The 20128-nt window shown below is 41.9% G+C and overlaps 1 protein-coding gene across 4 annotated transcripts in view; it reads right to left on the bottom strand.

Moving 5' to 3' along the window:
• Positions 1–20128, bottom strand: part of csmd3b (CUB and Sushi multiple domains 3b) — a 927060-nt gene that overhangs the window by 75917 nt on the left and 831015 nt on the right. For all 4 annotated transcript variants that reach the window (XM_069920534.1, XM_069920535.1, XM_069920537.1 and 1 more), the window contains 4 exons: positions 14785–14979; positions 13434–13607; positions 13044–13217; positions 880–1053 (listed from right to left, as the gene is read on the bottom strand). In XM_069920534.1, the coding sequence (XP_069776635.1) occupies positions 880–1053; positions 13044–13217; positions 13434–13607; positions 14785–14979 (717 nt within the window). The remainder of the gene's footprint in view (positions 1–879; positions 1054–13043; positions 13218–13433; positions 13608–14784; positions 14980–20128) is intronic.

Consider the following 20128-nt stretch of genomic DNA (forward strand, 5'->3'; position numbering starts at 1 on the left):
TTTGCAGTACAATCACTCCACATACATCTATAGACATGAAAGTTGTTGATACTGGGTAGAGGCAGGGAGTTTGTTGTGAAAGAAATCATTATGCACTCATTCTTGAATTTACAATAAAACACGATCTCTGCACAAGAAGGATGCATCAACTCTGAAATTCAAATCACATCTTACATAGGGAGGAATGTGGAGTTGAGTTAACCATCAGATAAGAAATATTAAAGAAAAGGGTTTCAGGAACAACCTGGCCTATCCTGCTTCTAGTTTAGGTTTGCCTGTATACAAAGCAAAAGCACAACCTCCCGCAACTGCTAATAACATGGTACATGGGGGTCCACACCAGCGGCAGCACCGACATTGTGGCAGTGCCGGCAGTGCCACCATTTTATTGTTAATGATATCCTTCACTTAATGCTCCTCCTCTGAAATAAGACATGAGAAAGTCAGTATCACTTCACATTAAATTGGCAAAGCATCAGATGCACTTTTATCTTTTGTTGATGTTTTTTAAACTAATTCCTCCACATCGGATAATAAAGGATTGCGCATAAGGTGACCAATTCTTATGGCACAATTGAGATTAAGGGTTCTTCACGGTCAGGTTGCAATATTGCTGATATTTGGCAAAAACCCTGGTTATCAGCTCTGTCGGCCTCTGCCTGAATATTAGTGTTCTTTATTCAAGACTGGTTGAAGCTGAACATGATATGCTGAATTAGAAATTATTAATGTAACAAAGCACACCTAAATGCGACAATCAAATCCACATTAAAATATATTTAATCCATTACAAATACCATCTCAGAGTGATGTTTGTTTTCTTCATGCTAATAAATTATTGCAGTGCAAGATATAATCTCAATAATTTTATCCCCTTACCTCTACACGTGGGCAATGGCTGGCTCCATTGCCTGTTTGTCTGACATTGGGCCCTGGCTGATCCATCCATCACGTATCCAGTGTTACAAGAAAATGTAACAACATCATTGAGATTGAAACCACTTCCAGAGGTTTTCCCATAAACTGGATTTCCAGGATGACCACAACTGATTGCTGGAAGAAATCCATGACTAAAAATCAGAAATTCCGGTCTAAGCATGACTTAACTTTGAAGTGACTTAAAACATGCACGGAAGGGATTCATAATAATTCTCCTAAATTAACCATAAATATTAATCATAACTTTGAAAATCAAAACCATCTACTGCAATGAAAGAGAAATGTTATATCTAGACCAGCAATTACAGCCTACAAAGTGTGGGCAAACACCATAGATGGCTGTGATGCTTCATTGCCCAATCAGCTGAACAGCTTCTATGCCTGCTTTGAGAAGGAGAACCCAACAGTGCCAACTATAATCCCTGAACAATCTGTCACTGAGGCTGATGTCAGAACATCACTCAAGAGGGTGAATCCTTGCAAGGCATCAGGCCCTGACGGTGTACCTGGCAGGGTACTGAAAATCTGTGCCAACCAAATATCCAGAGTGTTCACAGACATTTTTAACCTCTTGTTGCTACAGTCAGAGGTTCCCACTTGCATCAAAAGGAGATCAATCATCCCAATACTCAAGAAGAGTAGCGTGAGCTGCCTGAACGGCTATCGCCCAGTAGCACTAACTTCTACTGTGACTAAATGCTTTGAGAGGTTGGTAATGACTAGAATTAACATATACCTAAGCAAAGGTCTTTACCCACTCCAATTTGCCGATCATCACAACTGCTCCATAGTAGACGCAATATCACTGGCTCTCCACTCAGCTCTGGATCACCTTGAAAACATCAACTCATACATATGGCTGGTCTTCAGAGAGTACAGTTCAGCCTTTAACATTATTATTCCCTCACTGCTGGCCAACAAGCTCAAAACCCCTCTGAGCAACTGGATCCTTGACTTCCTCATCAAAAGACGATAGTCAGTAGGAATTAGAAACAGCATTTCCTCCTCATTGACTATCAACACAGGTGCACCCCAAGGATGTGTGCTTAGCCGACTCACTGTCCAGCCATGATTGTGTGGCCAGGTACAATTCCAATGGTATCTACAAATTTACTGATGACATCACAGTTGTTGGCAGAATCACAAATGGCAATGAAGAAACATACAGAAGGGAGATAGATCAGTTTGCCTAGTGGTGACATTCCAACAACTTGCGCTCGACATTAGCAAAACCAAGGAGGTGATTGTAGAACACGATCCAGTCCTCATCGAGGGATCAGCAGTGGAGAGGGACATGAACATCAAACCCCTGGGTGTCAACATCTCTGCGGATCTGTCCTGGGGCCTCCGTGTCAATACAATCATGAAGAAGGCTCACCAGCGGCTATGCTTTGTGAGGAGTTTGAGAAGATTTGGCATGTTTCTGAAGACTCTCAAAAACTTCTACAAGTGTACCATGAAGAGCATTCTGGCTCATTGCATCACAGTCTGGTTTGAAGGTGGCAACACTCTGGACAAGAGGGTTGTTAACTCGGCCTGTGATATCACAGGCACTACACTTCACTCCATCAAGGACGACTACAAGAGGTGGTGTCCTAAAACAGCAGCCTCTATCTTCAAAGACCCCCACCACCCAGGACATGCCCTCTTCATTCTGCTAGCATTGGGGAAAAGGTAAAGAGCCTAAAGATGACCACTGAGCGGCACAAGGACAGCTTCTTCCCCGCTCCTGTCAGATTCCTGAATGATCAATGAACTAAAGAGACTGCCTTTCTCTGATTTTCCAGACACAATTTTTATTTATTGTTGAATTTTGTGACTTGTTCGCTACAATAAATTCTAATTCTGATTTAACCATTTTTTTTTGGCTATGGGCCCACTTAGAACTTTGCTCAAAGTTTATGGGTTTTCTGCCCTGTCGAGCTGTCAAGTTTACTTGGTTTCTTCTGTACTTCTCTTCTACCCACTAAATAAAAAAACACATACAAATTATTTTATGACTTCAGTCCATGGCCCCCCTGAAATGTGCTCTTTCACCTCCCCCCACCCACCATGAGAATGTGTTACTGAACAAACATTAATATTCACAAACTTGACAAAAGATGTTAAAAGGAACAAATAAAAGCCACATCATATCAAAGGAATAATATAGTGCTCAGAATAACTCACTGGTGCATTTGGACCAGGATAAGAAAGAAGGGAATACTGTCGAAGCCTAGCAGGGACACATCATTTTTTTAGCATTGTTACATTTCTTATTCTTGAAAATATAAATATTTGAAAGGATTCAGAACATCCCTGTATCAGCAACTTATTTACTTACATTGCCATCTGTTTTGTCTCTCGATGATTCATAATCCTTTTGCATTATATGCATGACTTTGGCCTTCCACAAGCAAGAATCAAAATTCCTTTTATTATTTGCAATGTAGCATTTGGAGTTATGAAGAACTTATGAAAATAGTTTGCAAAAGGACATCCGAGCTAACATCAGGTGGACAAGGAATTATGGAAAGAACAGTGGGGCAGGGCAGTTGATGTCCTTGCGTTCTTAAAGATTTCAAGATTCCTTTATTGTCATGTAATAATATAGACAACATAATATTACAGAACATTTTTGTTTGCTTGCTGTAAAACATACAAAGCATCACCATCAGCATTGCCCGGTACCCCTTTCAGTCAGAGAAAGAGAAGCAAATGAGAGTCCTGTCAGAAGCACTGAGTGTCCATGGATTTGCTTTCAATGCTCCCACAAACCCCTGTTTGATCCATTGGCAACCCAAGTCCCAAATCCAAACCTCCAATATGATCTTGAATCCTTTAGCACCTGAGGCTCTTCGGCAATCCTTCTTGCCCTCAACCCACTCTCAAACCTCAGTTACGATACTTAGTTCCAATGAACCAGTTTCTAGCAGCCCGCAACACATGTGGGTCATTCAGCTGCAAGTCACCAGTATTCCACAGACTGGGTGGTCCTACAGCCATTGAGTTCTACCTGGTTCACTGCCATGGTCACCATCCTGTAGGGCATCTTATATGCTTCTTCTCAATGGGGGGGTAGGGAGGGTATTCTCTCCATTTCTGGTGCCCTGCACCACTCTGCTGCTCCCCTGGAGACTGGAACTCCTTATGGCTGCTTCCCAGCACAGGTGCCACCATGTTGGGCACAGACCTCACAGTTACAGGATTTTAATTTAAAACACCCTCCACTCCTTTAACAAGCCATTTGAAGCCTGTACAGGTGCTCCTCAACTTATGATAGCGTTACGTTCCAGAAAACTCATCGCAAGTCGAAAAAATTGTAAGGTGAAGAAGAATACCACACCTACCATATTTTATAATTAAATTTTGAATACCTTTATTCCACACTGTGAAAAAAAAACATTATCATGCACAGCTGAAAGCACGCTGGCATGAAGAATGTTTGAAGCACTGAACTAAAATTAATTGCTTGATGGTGAAGCTGCTAAAGTGACAGGGTCAACAATTTCACTCGTTCGCATGATCGCTACAGTGACTGCTTGTGTGGCTGAGTCAGCATCACGAGAGGGTATGCTGTATGATACCCTTGCACAATGCTGCTATCGTCCCTCATTATGAGAGAGTCCCGCATATCCAAGCATGGGAACAGATCGGAATTCAAAATTGAAAGTATGGTTTTGAACCATTGTAACTTTGAAAAACTGTAGTTTCGACCATCGTAAGTAGGGAACACCTGTACTGAGACCCTAGACATTAGAACTTGGAGGTTGGACCCTGCAAAGCAGCGCTGTGTTTCTGCTCTCCTGGGTTCACACCAGGGACACAAATTAAGCACATGTTCACGCAATAATCAAAATGCACAAGATGGCAAATGTCAAGAAATAAGCAAAATACTTTTGCTTTCAAATCGCAGGCACAAGCAATGTGCACAAATGTGGTCCCTGTAAATTGGTGGTTTTCAAACTTTTTCTTTCTACTCACACACCACCTTAAGCAATCCCTATGCCATAGGTGTTCTGTGATCAGTAAGGGATTGCTTAAGGTGGTATGCGAGTGGAAAGAAAAAGTTTAAAAACTAACTTAGGTACTAGGTACTATTAATCGTACCTAATTGTCTCGTTATGTGCACAGTTTCATAACTCCAAAGGAAATGGGCCATTGACAATTTTTCTCAAGAAAATATTTCAGTAACAATTGGATCTAGAGCAGTGGTAAGTGTGTGGAAAGAAAAAAATTGAATACCACCGTGTTAAGTCTTTTTCTCTCTCCACAAACAGAGCCTGGCGTAATGCGTATTTCCAGTATTTTACTGTTTTCAGACTCAGATAACATTTTATGATATTTTACAGACTATTTATGGCATCAGCCCTGGGCAATCAACCAGGATGATGGACTTCTAAATTCTAAAATTTAGGACAATCTATTCCTGACACTGCACAATTCATACTTCTGTCTTGTGCTGGTGCTTGGCCATTCAACCTGGTTCACTGAAATTCAAGAACATTCATCAGCTCCATGGCCCATGTTGTTTGTGTTGAATATGATATTAAATGAAACTGAAACTGTGTTTCTTGCATCTGATATCTATACCGTTGTTCCCTGCACATCCACGTGCCTACTGTTTTATCTGCTTCCACTCTCCACCCCTCACAGGCAATGTCTCCTCTAATTTTTCAGAGTCGGTGTGTGCAAATATCTTTCGTGCAAATTTTTCTCCTGTGACAAAATCTTGTACACACTGATAGCTTGTGCCAATGTAAACTTGAAATTGTTTCATAATAATTTTGGCACAGCCTATCTCTCATGGCTAATAAAACTGCATTGGCATGTTTTAATGTAAGTATGATTGCATTCTACAAAGTAACATATTTAGTTAAGGTTTTATTCTATACTTCAAACTACTTTGTTCAGTTTATTGTTCCATTAAATAAAATATTAATGAGCATTTCTTCTACTGATATGTGATGCAATGTCTAAATAATAACACATTATTATTAATGTGGCTGGAAATGGTTAAATTAAAACTCATTCAATTACAAAGCTAGTTGACAAATTATCCAGATGCTCAATATGAAAATCTTCGCACATAGCACAGTTTATGTAAGTTTACAAAAGGATTTGACATGAAACTGCGCAGAATAACAACAAAATAACATACATATTTAAGTCACGCAGTTATTTTTTTTCTCTCTCCTGTCTTTGGTACTTACCCATTCTAGACTAATAGAACTTCCACCCAGTTGATAGCTTTTGATTCTCATTAGCATTTCCAAATTAAATTCACCTAAACAGTTTCTCAGCTTGTTTTTGAGTTGATTCATTTGGCTAAACCCACTAGATTAAAGAAAGTTTCCGCTATGTCCATCAGCTGTGCAAACCGGAACAGGAAAGGTGAGGTGACGTAAATTAATGATGTGCAAATGTGGTATTTGAAAAACTGATTAACTAGTTAACAGAAACAGTTACCTAAGAGGTTATTTTCAATAAGTATGTGTTTTAATTACCACATTATTTTAGGTAACTAGCCTTTTGTGTGCACATTAATTTCCTTTGTGCACTGGTTGCAAAATGTGTGCATATATACATGTGCACAGATTAGCGGGAGTAGTGCTCACAGCCTGTTCCAAACACTTTCCAGTAATTGAAGCCCGAATTTACTGTGATGCTATAACAGCACCAGTGACCCAGATTCAAATCCACTGCTGCAGTGGTTCTCAACCTTTATTTTGCCCCACCCCTTACTAATCACAGAACACCTATGGTATAGGGATTACTTAAGGTGGTATGTGAGTGGAAAGAAAATGCTTGAAAACCATTGCTGTAAATCATTACCCTCAAATGTGCACAAACTGCATAACCCTTCTTGAAGAAAAAAAACAGCACCTCAGGACCCATGGTCTGTTTCTATTTTCTGAACTTTGGAAACTATAACAGCTCAGACGTTAAGACCCTGTAGAGGATAGTGGAGTCAGTGGAGAAGATCATTGGAGTCTCTCTTCCTACCATGGCGGACATCTACAACACACGATGCATGTGGAAGGCAAATGACATTGTGAAGGACTCTTGTAAACTTTTCTCCCTTCTGCCATTTGGAAGGAGTTACTGTTGCATTCGGGCCCAAATCTGCAGATTGTGCAACAGTTTTTTTTCTCCCAGAGCTATCAGGCTCCTCAATTCCTAGAACATATGTGTACTAGTATATCATGTATTCTTTGGCTTGGCTTCGCGGACGAAGATTTATGGAGGGGGTAAATATCCACGTCAGCTGCAGGCTCGTTTGTGGCTGACAAGTCCGATGCGGGACAGGCAGACACGGTTGCAGCGGTTGCCGGGGAAAATTGGTTGGTTGGGGTTGGGTGTTTGGTTTTTTCTCCTTTGTCTTTTGTCAGTGAGGTGGGCTCTGCGGTCTTCTTCAAAGGAGGTTGCTGCCTGCCAAACTGTGAGGCACCAAGATGCACGGTTTGAGGCGATATCAGCCCACTGGAGGAGGTCAATGTGGCAGGCACCAAGAGGTTTCTTTAGGCAGTCCTTGTACCTCTTCTTTGGTGCACCTCTGTCATGGTGGCCAGTGGAGAGCTCGCCATATAACACGATCTTGGGAAGGCGATGGTCCTCCATTCTGGAGATGTGACCTACCCAGCACAGTTGGATCTTCAGCAGCGTGGATTAACTGCTATTTATGTAAATCTGGTCTTTGGTCCTCGGGAAATGCTATCTTGTCTTTACTGTGCATTGCATTAGTAGTTATGGTATAAACAACAAATAAAGGTGACGACTTGATTTATAAAATCAATATCTATTCCCCAACCGTAAAATTGACTTCAACTTCAAACTATACAGGTAAACTATGTCAAAGGAAAATCCCTCCATAATGAAGCTCATTAAAACTATTTTAAACAAAAGCTAAAGACAAAAAGGGAGTAACTAAAAACATTAGGGATCTGGAATTTAAACATATTTTGATGAAGTGTCTAAGTCAAAATATTAGTCTGCCTTTTTGAGATTATAGATTTCTTTTATCACATATTGGTGAAAATGCTTTGATTATGATTGTCTTTTAATTCAAACTGTTTTTGTTTATAACATTGGTTGACCTGCTCTTCATTTTAAATCTCTCTCGATTCCCTCTGTGAAGTGCTTTTGTTTAAATGTAAATTTTTGTATTTATTCCTTCACATTTTTACACTTGGGAGTCTGAAACCACTTTATACCATCACTTCTGGTGTCTTCCTTCCACATCTAACCTTACTGTTTTCTGGCACCACGCTACACAAGTCTACTTCCTACCCAAGGTCCACAAACCCAATTTCTCTGGTAGACATTATTATGATTTTTACACAGTATTTGCGGGATTTTTTTCCGATAGGAATAGCCTCCGATATGCCAGCACTGATCTTTCACACTGGAAAGCTAAAACCTGCAAATCTCCGTATCAGACTTTACATATCCTCCTTGGTCTAGTCCCTACCTACTAACATCCTGGAAACCTGGAACAGCTGGACAATAAAGACGCATTTATTGACTACAGTTCAGCACCATCATCCCCTCAAAATTAACGCCATCATTCCCTCAGAATTGATCTGAAAATTCCAAGAGCTGGGACTCAACACCCCACTGTGTAATTGTATCATAGATTTCCTCACCTCCAGACCACAATCAGTGAGGATTGGTAAGAACATTTATTCCACAATCTCCATCAGTACCAGAGCACCTTAAGGGTGTGTTCTTAGTCCCCTGCTCTACTCACTTTATACCTAAGACTGTGTGGCTTGGTAAAAAAAATAAAAGCATCTACAAATTTGCCAACGACATCATGGCAGTGGGTTGTATAAACGATGGGGATGAGACAGCATAGAGAATGGAGATTGAAAACTTGGCTGAATGTTGTGCCAACAACAACCTTGCACTCAATGTCACCAAAACTAAGGAGCTGATTGTTGACTTCAGGGAGGGAAAGCCAGAGGTTTACAATCCAGTGATCATTGGGGGATCAGAGGGGGAGAGGGGGAGCAGATTTAGATTCTTGAGAATCACTATCTTGGAGGATCTTTCCTGGACCAAAAACACTAAAGCCATAGTGAAGAAAACACGTCAGTGCCTCTACTTCCTCAGGAGTTTGTGGAGGTTTGATATGACATCAGAAACCCTGTCAAATTTTACAGATGTGTGCTGGATAGTATGCATACCAGCTGCATCATGGTCTGCTATGGGGACATCAATACCCCTGAGCATAAGGCCCTGCAAAAGGTATTGGACAGTGCCCAGGACATTCAATCAAAACCCTCCCCACTAACAGGAACAACGGAGAGCAGGAGCAATCATAAAGGAGCCACACCATCCAGCATATTCTCTGTTCTCGCTATTACTCTCAAGAAAGAGGTATAGATGCCACTCGATTTGTACTAGCAGGTTCAGAAACAGCTGCTACCCCTCCACTATTAGACCCCTCACCAACAAACTTAATCAGGGACTCATTTAAGGACTCTAACTTGTGAATTTTATTGATTTTTTTAAATGATCTCTGTATTGCACAGTTTGTTTACATTTGTTATCTGTTTACAGTTCTTTATTTGTGTATACGTTTATGCTGTGTACAGTTTTGTTTTTGATTTACCAATAAGTGGTCATTCTGCCTTGTCCGCAAGAAAAAAAAGTATGTCAGGGTGGTATGTGATGTCATATATGTACTCTGACAATAAATCTGAAATCTGAATCTGACACCTCACATACTCTCCGTAACTTTGACAAATGAAACTGGACTGCCTAATTTTTTACCATGAAAATATAGTCTCTATTGTGACAGAGTATTTTGAGGTGGCTTGGGGTGAATTGCTAGAGTATCTTGCACACACACATTTTAAAACACAATTTTTGCAGAATGCTTTTGGCAGAAAGAGTAACAAAGTTGCAGAAAACAGCTGGCCTGAGAGAACATGTGATTTTTGCAGGCAGGGTCAGAATAGTTTTGCTCTCAGAGAGGGAGAAGAGAGACCCAGAAATCAATTCCAGAAGGACAAGCTGGCAAACTTTGGAAGGCTGCCTGATTAAAGGAGAAGACTGGTGGTCTGAAAGGTGACCTGAAAGAAAGAGAATCATATGGAGAACCTTGAAGGGGGCAAGTTTTGTCAGCAAGACTGTTTGAGAAGGAATCAGTTACGGATGTCCTGGAAAAGGAATCTCTCTGAAAACTCGCAAGAACCCTCCTGAGTGGTAACCATTTGCCTGTTAAGCACCAAAGACTGGTGAACCTTGTTAAGGCTAACTTCTGTGCACAGTACAAGAATTTCCTGCAACTGGTGAGATTGGACTGTGATCCAAAGAACTTTTCTAATCTTAAATATACATTACACACACCTGTGCTTAGTATTAGAGCGGGGATTAAGTGGGTTAGGTAGGTTAAGTAATAAGTTAAAGTTTAATTCTGTTTTCCTGTTCAAATTTAATTAAAAACTACTTTTGTTTAAATAACCCTGTGTTGTGGTGCATATCTATTGCTGCTGGTTTTGGGGTCCTCTGAACTCCATAACACTATACACTTCCATCCTCCATAAAGAGGGCCTTAAGGCTCTCCACTTCTTCCTCAATAACAGGCCTAACCTGTCCCCCTTCACCACCACTATTTTAGTCAAGACTGTGTCTTATTTTCAGCACTGGTGAAAAAGAGGGTCAGGCCAAAACATTGAGCATCTTTTATTTTCTATGAAGGCTATGTTTCTCCAGCACTTTAATGTGCTTCATTAGTCCAGAGATGTATGGCTAAATGGCTTTTAAACTACTTTTACTCCAAAGTATATAGGCATCATCGTATGACATACTGCAACATAAAGTTTGTGTGTTTATTTGACCCTGACTATAAACTTCTTATCAATTATATTCTTCTCATAGCATGGGTTCCAAATCTCAATTCAAAGTTCAAAGTTCAGATTTATCGTCAGAGTACATACATGATATCACATAGGTCCCTGAGATTATTTTTCCTGTAGTAATACAGTAATGCAAAAAAAAAAACTGTACTCAAGAAAAGATAGTAGACCATAGACAATAGGTGCCGGAGTAGGCCAATTGGCTCGTCGAGCCAGCACCACCATTTATTGGATCATAGGTGATCGTTCAATAACCAATCCCAGCCTTATCCCCATAACCCCTGACTCCCCTGCCCACCAGAGCCTTATCCAACTCTCTCTTAAATCTATCCAACAAATCCGCTCCCACCACCCTCAGTGGCCATGCATTCCACAGATCCAGAACTCTCTGGGTAAAAAGAAATTCTCCTAATTTCTGTCTTAAATGGCCTTCCCTGTATTCTTAAACTCTGCCCTTTCCCATCATTGGGAACATGTGCTCTGAGTTAACCCTGTCAAGCCCTTTGATAATTCTAAATATTTAAATCGTCTCCCCTCATCCTTCTAAACTCCATCACATATAGTCCAAGTCTTTCTAGCCTATGTACAAAAGAGAGAAATGTAAAGAAATACAGAAATTTAAATAAACTGACTATGTCATACAGATAAAAATTAGTAATAAATAATAAGCAAGGTAAGAGACCTTAAATGAGTTCCTGACTGAGTTTGTTGTTCAGTAGTTTGATGATGGAGGGGAGGCAACTGTTCCTGAATCTGGTGGTGCAGATCTTGTGGCAACTGTGCCTCTTTCTTGATGGCAGCAGTGAGAAGAAAGCATGTCCTGGTTGGAGTGGATCATTGATTATTGATGCTTCTCTCCAATGGCAGCGTTCCATACAGATTTTCACAATGGTAGGGAGATTTTTGCCTTTAAATCTGAATCTGATGTTCTAGTCTTCGCCATTACCCTTTGCAGGGATTTCCACTCAGGTGTACTGGTGCCTCCATACAGTTGGTTGGCACACTTTCCACTACACATTTAGAGAAGTTTGCCAAGGTTTCTGATGTCATATACAACCTTCGCAGACTCCTGAGGAAGTAGAGGCATTGACGAGCTTTCTTTGTGTTGGGTTCAGGAAATGTCCTCCGAGATAGTGACTCCAAGGAACTTAAATTTGCTCACTCTTTCCACATCTGATCCAACAATGATCACTGGATTATATACCTTTGGTTTTCCCCTGCTAAAGGTGACAATTTGATGACACTATGTGAGGTTATTTTTACTGCACCATTCAGTCAATTTTTCAATCTCACTCCTATATATTGACTCATTGCCGTTTTTTTATATAACCCACTACAGTGGTATCATCAGGAAATTTGTAGACAGTGCTGTTGTCATACTGAGTCACATAGTCATGGGTGTAAAGCATGTAGGGCACGGGCTAAGTATGCAGCCCTGTGGTGCTCCTGTACTGATTGAGATTGTGGAGGAGATGTTCTTACTAATCCTCACTGATTGGGGTCTGGAGGTGAGGAAATGCAGGATCCAATTACACAGAGGGGTTTTGAGGCCCAAGTCTTGGAGTTTGCTGATCAGTTTTGAGGGGATGATGGTGTTGAATGGTGAATTGTGGTTGATAAAGAGCATTGTGATGTACACGTCTTTGCTGTCCAGGTATCCAAACGGTTTGTATGTAGCCAATAATTTCAACTTCTTAAAGCTGAGAGTATCTGCTTTCATTACCCACATCGGATTCCAGACCCATTGGGTATTTCAAATTCCTCTGAGTATTCTTCCTCAGATCCTTTCTAAACATTTCCCCTATTTCCCTCAACCTCAATCCTTGAGATTATGACATTTTCTTTTATGGGGAAGGGTTTCCTATTATCTATCTTGTCGATGCAACCCATAATTTTGTGCATCTCAATCAGGTCCCCGCTCAGCCTTCTCTGCCCAAAGAAAAATCACAACCTATCTATTGCGTCTTCAAAAGTGAAACATTGCATTCCAGCAACATCCGAGTGAATCTCCTCTGTACCCTCTCCAGTGGAATCTGACCCTTCACATGCTATGGTGGTCAGAACTGCACCCAGTGCTCAACCTATAGCCTAACTATGTTGTGTAAATCTGCTTCATAACATCCCTGTTCTTATATTCTATCCCCTGGGTAATGAGGCTAATATGCCCGATGCCCTCTTCACCACCTTACCCACTAATGCTGCCACCGTCATGGATTCTTGGACCTACATGCTAGAAAAAGTCTCAACATGCTTACTTACGCACACAAATTGGGAGCTGTCCAGACCAGTTGTGATCCTGTTGACATATTCGTACAGATGAACCAATAAGACGAAACCCAGGATTACATTGGTAAACCACTGTATCTCTGTAACCATAATTCTCTCCAACCACTTGGCCATTGACTATCGGATCAGGAACTCCACAGTGGCCAGCTTAAAAATAGAAGTCAAAGGTAACATGTCACTTTCAATCTCAAGGGAATATATTCTTTTAAAATTATTGCTATTACAACTAATGTTTATGATGAAGTATTTAAAATCATGTAATTTATGTAACATTATGTAACATCATTGATAATCTACAGCTGTAGTCTAAGTTTTAAAGGCAAGTACAAAAGAAAAGAGGAATAGTATCTACAAATGTCATACCTAAACACCTTGTTTCAGTTCCACTCCAAAGCCCTGATGCCAAGCATTCCCTGACCGTTGAACCAACTAATATGTAGCCTATGTCACAGGTTAGGATGGCAGTAGCTCCAAAGGTAGTTTGAGTTCCGATCTTTTTACCATTAGGAGGATGCCCGAGTTCTCCACAAGCAATAACTACAAAATAAAAAGATAATTTATTACTGTATTACTGTATTGATGAGACAATAGATTGATTGGGTTGTATTTATCACAATAAAATGGCACAGAAGGGTAATCAAACAGGACTCATAGCCTATCATTCACATCCCACTGTCTTGTGCCAGAGAGCAGTGGGACAAAAAATGTAATTACGATTCCTCACACGATTTCTGAATTAGGGTCTTTTATCAAGAGATTAAAGAGCTGAACCGCTCGTTTTTTCCTTGTCAGCTTCCAACTCTACCCTTTCCCTCCTCTTTGTGGCTCCTCCTCACCCTCATGCCTCCTTGGTGGCCCTTGACTCACCCCATGCCCTCTCATCTTTCTTCTCTCTCCACTCTCAGTTGTAATGCAGTCTCTCAACCGAAAACATCAACAGTTCCTCTCCTCCCAATAATTGCTTCTCCAGCATCTGTGGTGTCCTGTGTTTCCAACCTCTCTTACTATTTTCTGGACAATATGTTGACATTTTGGGACAATTCAAACCATTTAATTTGACACATGGTGGTTGCATATATGGTATGCAAGAATGCATTATTTATAAAGATATGTACATATTTTCAGATTGACACTTAAGATAGTGATAATAAAACCATTAATTACAATAAACAATTAAAATTTCCTTAATTTGAAGTTTCAATTTCATTGTAGTGTTGAAGGATTTAAAAAAAAAATAATATTCACAGTGAAAATTATATGAAGTTACAACTTTGGCCCATGGAATCAATTTGGCAGTTATGCTCCACTCCAACCTTTTCTCATCTTCTCTGATCTAGCCACAATATTTCATAAGTGCTCTTGCCAAGATTTAATGCATGTATCTTCACTTTATAAATGAATTCCTTTGCTTGGTTTTCTATTGTGGCATCTTAACCACCCGAGAGTACAGTTGGTTAAGTACTTTTACTCTGTGAATCTTCTTCACTTCTATCCCTTTAAGACATAATTTTACTGGATAACTTGTGACTTTGTGGATCACGTGTGGGAAAATGGATCAGCTCATGATTGAACAGCAGCACAGACTCGATGGGCTGAATGGCCTATTTCTGCTCCTATGTTTGAGATGTTAAGTTCTTATTTTCCCACAGGAATATAATTGATCAGTGTTGGGACTGTTGAAGGTGAAACAAAACAATTGTTAAAAGATAGTTACTTTGACAGCGTGGTCTTTCTCTCCCCCAGCTCCAAGTTCCATTAGCCAAGCATGTGATAGTGGTTGGTCCAAGTCGATAGAAGCCAGGATCACAGGTGAAAACAACCTTTGTTTTGAATTCATAATTTGATCCATTCACCACTCGCCAACTACCGTGCTCCAAAGAGAAGGAACTGATGCTGGGGCATGTCACCACTGACAAGAAAAAATAATTAACTGATCAATTATCAGGTTGGAAAATCAGACAAAGTTAAATATAATCAATAATGTACAGTGTGATGAAACAATGCAATTCCCTCTTGCAATTATTACAGTTTGGGTAAACCATAAGTTAAAATGAATAGGTTGTATTTTGCCCATAGCAAGCAATTTTGTACAGAAACAAACTGCAAATACTGAAGCAATATAATATCACACACTTGACAGGAATACTGGATGTTTTATTATCAAGCCAGCCATAGTGAAAAATCAGTCATGAACCAGGGAGAATTTCAACCATTGTGGGAATACAAGTATGTGTATATATGACTGTCAATGGGTAGCTGGCCCACCCCCCACTGGTGACTCACTCCCTGGTAACTCCTCCCCTTGTGACCCTGGAATAAAGGTCGACCTCCTTCTCCCTGTCCTCAGGCGAGCACTTGGAATCGGACCAACTACGTCTAAAGTGTAATAAACCCTATCGTTCCTCATTGTACGGCTTTGGAGTCATTGATGGACCGTATCAATTTATTACACTTTTAATCTTCCACATGGGATGGACAAACTGCTGCGATCTAGACCTCGACCAACAGATGCCCAGAGCCCCATAGATGTACGAGCAGTGGATCGAGTGCTTCATAGGCTTCCTGAAAGCTTCTGAGTACCTCATGGACTCAGACGAGAAGTAACTCTAGCTATTGCAAGTGAGGGTCGGCCGCTGTGCATATGTAATGATCAGGGGCTGCACAACTTACACCACTGCCATAAACTGGCTCTACAACCTCTACAGTCCATGGGTAAATAAAGTCTACTGATGGTAACTCCTGGCCTTGAAAAAACAGTAACTTGGTGAGTCCCTGGATGATTTATTTCTGGCCCTGCATGATCTGGGGCAAGAATGCAGGGGCAAAATCCCTGTCCTAAAATTGGCAGACGAGTAGGTGGGGGCCGCCATCTTACCGAACTACTTCCGCCTCTGGCGTCCAACATCTTAGATCAAGTCAGCCTTCACCCAATCACCCACTTGATGATGGAGATTGAGATAAATGGGAAACAAACAAACTGCCTGTTCGACAGTGGAAGCACTGAAAACTTCGTCCACCCAGACTCTGCTCACAAACTCTCTCTCCTCATCAGGCCAATGAGCGACATGATATCAATGGCCACACAGGATCAATCTGCCGAGATCCACGGATATTGTATTGCATTGGTGAACATTATGACAATTTCCATTTGCTTTTAATGCCTCAACTCTCCTGGCGCTGGACTTCCAGATCCAGTTCAGGAGTATCACGTTCGGGCCCCAACCACCCATCACTGTATACAAACCCTAGCTCATGAACCCCTCCCCCCCAACAGCAGTCAGCCTCTGCCTGCGAATTTTCGACCTTGTGCATACTCCCACCATCATTATTTGAGAACCTGACCCCGGACTGTAACCCTTAGTGACTAAGAGCAGATGCTACAGTGCTGAGGACAGGGCATTCATAAAGTCTGAGGTACTGCAACACTTGGTGGAAGGGGTCATAGCGCACAGCTCCAGCCCATGGAGAGCCAAAGTCGTGGTGATCAGGGGTGGAAGTAAACCCCATAATGGTGATCGACTATAGCCAGATGATCAACTGCTTCATGCAGCTGGATGCATATCCCTTCCCCGGATCATCAACATGGTCAATAAGATCGCCCCATATAGGGTGTTCTCCACCATTGACCTAAAGTCGGCGTACCACCAACTTCCCCTTCGTCTAACAGACAGCCAGTATACTACATTCAAAGTGGATGGCAGGCTCTAATACTCCTCTGGGTACCCTTCAGAGTCACCAATGGTGTCTCTGTATTTCAGAGAGAAAAGGATTGGATGGTAGACAAGCACAAACTGACGGCCATGTTCCCCTACCTAGACAATGTCACTATCTGCAGCCAACAGGACCACAATGCAAACCTACCCGAATTCCTCCACACTGCCAAGTCCCTCAATATGACCTACAACAAGGGCAAGTGTGTGTTTAGCACAACCCTCCTGGCCCTTCTCAGATACGTTGTGGCACATGGAGTCATTGTCCCTGACCCTGACCGCTTGCATCCCTTATGGAACTCCTGATCCCACACAACCTCAAGTTGTTAAAAGGTGCATGGTGTTCTTCTCCTATTATACCCAATGGGTGCCCAACTATGCAGATAAAGTCTAACCCCAGTAAGATCCACAACCTTTCCCTTATTGGCAGAAGCCCAGATCAAGGGAGACTTTGCCAAAGCCACGACGCAGGCTGTGGACGAATCGATCCCATTGCAGGTGGAAAGCGATGCCTCTGACCGCACTGGCCGCCACTCTCAAGCAGGCAGGCAGGCCACTAGCATTTTTTTTCCCGCAACCTTAACAGTCCTGAGACACAACACTCCTCCATTGAGAAGGAGGAGCAGGTCATGATTGAGGCAGTACGCCACTGGTGTCATTACCTGGCCGGGAAGAGATTTACTCTGCTAATGGACCAATGAACCGTTGCTTTCACGTTCAATACCAAATTGCAGGGTGAGATCAAAAATGACAAAATCCTGAGGTGGAGAATTGAACTCTCCACCTACAACTATGACATCCTATACCTGCTGGGCAGGCTCAATGACCCCCGCATCCTGTGGGATGTGCACCAGCATGCATCTCGGCCACCTCCCGTCTCTCCTCAATGACCTTTGCCACCCTGGAGTCACAAGATTGTTTCACTTCAAGAAAGCAGGGAACTTTCCCTACTCCATTGAGGATGTCAGGTCATTGACCAGACACTGTTGGATCTGCGCGGAGTGCAAACCACAAGCTCTTCTGGCCCAACAGGTCACACCTCATAAAGGCCACATGGCCCTTTGAATGACTCAGTATCGATTTCAACAGGAACATATACTTTCTGAATGTCATTGATGAGTACTCCAGGTTTCCTTTTGCCAAACCCTGACCCAATGTGACCTCAGCCACTGTCATAAAGGTGCTCCACAGTATATTTACCCTCTTTGGTTACCTGAATTACATCCACAGTGATCAGGGGTCCTCTTTTATGAGTGAAAAACTGAGGCAGTACGTTTTGGCTAGAGGCATTGCCACTAGTAGGACAACCAGCTACAACCCTCAGGGAAATGGCCAGGTAGAGAGAGAAAATGCCACAATTTGGAAAGTTGTCTTCCTGGCTCTCAAATCTAAGGGCCTGGCAGTGTCCCATTGGCAGGAAGTTCTGCCGGAAGCACTCAATGTCATCCGATCTCTGGTCTGCACGTTTCCCTTTCCCGGGAAGTTGGCAACCGGAACCACACTACCACCCTGGCTCTCATCCCCCAGACCTGTCCTGCTGTGGAAACATGCAAGGGGTAATAAATCTGACCCGTTGTTTGAAGAGGTGCAACTCCTGCATGACAACCCTCAGTATTCCTACGTGGTGAACCCAGATGGCCATGAGGACAAAGTCCCTTACCAGGACCTGGTGAGTGCCGGAGACCCCTGCCCACTCCCCATCTCCTTTAACCGAGGTCCTATCTACACCCATACTGCACCCATCAGGGACTCAGTGCAGTTCAGTGACCCACCCCACCCACCAGGCCATACACCCTGTTCCAGCTGCTCCGACCACTACGACTCCCCCTACTTACAACTAAGCCCTCCCTCCCTAGCCTCAAGACACATGACCAGCAATGGAGCTGACAATTGTACCACTGGTGGAAATGCTCCGGTTGCTAAAGCAAAGGAGGCCACTCAACCGCCTGAGCCTCTAGGACTTTTAGCCTGGCAGGGTTTTGTTTTAAAAGAGGGGGTGAATATGGTGATACAAATATGTGCATATGTGACTGTCAAAGGGTAGCTGGCCCGTCCCCCTCTGGTGACTCGCTCCCTGGAAACTCCTGCCCTTGTGACCTTGGAATAAAGGTTGACCTTCCTCTCCCTGCCCTCAGTCGAACACTTTGAATTGGGCCAGCTACAAGTTTAAAGTGTAATAATGCCTATCATTCCTCATTCTACACCTTTGGAGTCATTGATAGAGTGTATCATATCAAATCAAGTTCAGAAAACAAACAAAAGAGAAGCTTGAGAGGTGAAAGAATCAGAATAAAAATGTAAAGAAATGATCATCTCTTGCAAATCACCAATAGCATGTGAAGAGATGAAACTATGCATGAGATAAAGTTATTTTTTTAGTGCCATAATTTTTTTTTTGGCAGGCTCAGACTTACCATGATATTACCTGGCAATATATAGACCCTGCCTTTATTTTTCACTTCAAGCAATGGGCTTGAATATGATAACTCGATGTATTTGAATGTCAATTATCTCAGCAAGGCAACATTCTTGCATTCCTTGTTGGAGAATCAATGAACCCTAGATGACAACCTTCCCACACCACCTCGTTTATCTACTTAGGTGGAAACAGGTATTAAATTTACCCTTGAATAGCAATGAATGTTATTAATCTCCCTGATATTTCTGCAGGAACATCCAGTTTCATTTATTTTATTCTGAAAGCATAAAATAACCAGAGATAACCATGAAAGTCTTGCACCTCAATGCAATCAGAGCAGATACCCAAATATCAGAGCTTTGATGGTGGGAAAGTACAAATTGAAGCCTGTGACAGAATTTATGAAGAGTAGAGCTTATGTTACCACTATGTGATTTAGGGTGGAGCTTGGATGGATATTTTAGATGCTGGAGGTGGGGTCGGGGATATGTGATGGGATGCAGATGGACAGAGGGTCTGAGGAGAGTGACTGAACTTCAGAAATGAATGAGAAGCTTCCTGAAGGATGTTCCCAGTAGAGCACTGGAGCCATGCTGCTGAAAAGAGTGCAGTGTTTATAAAACTATGGTTAGTCTTCTCAGACAAGTACACTCCAGAATAATGTGATAATTTTCTGAGTGATAAATGTCAGGGAATGGTGTCACTCAATGGATGACCGAAATGGATATCAGTCAGGTATGGAAAACAAAAATCACAATCCAAAATGCTGGGATGAATTTTCAAGGTGGCACACTGTCATACTGAAATTGTTGCGATTGTGTTTCATTCGGGAAATAATTGGCTTTTAAAAAAACAAATTCTGGCCTCCTTTGGCAGAAATGCAAAAAAAAAAACTATTTCATTGCGTTTTATAGCATGAAAATAAGCCT

The sequence above is a fragment of the Narcine bancroftii genome, chromosome 2 (genome assembly GCF_036971445.1).
Source record: "Narcine bancroftii isolate sNarBan1 chromosome 2, sNarBan1.hap1, whole genome shotgun sequence".
In the NCBI taxonomy this organism is placed as follows: domain Eukaryota; kingdom Metazoa; phylum Chordata; class Chondrichthyes; order Torpediniformes; family Narcinidae; genus Narcine; species Narcine bancroftii.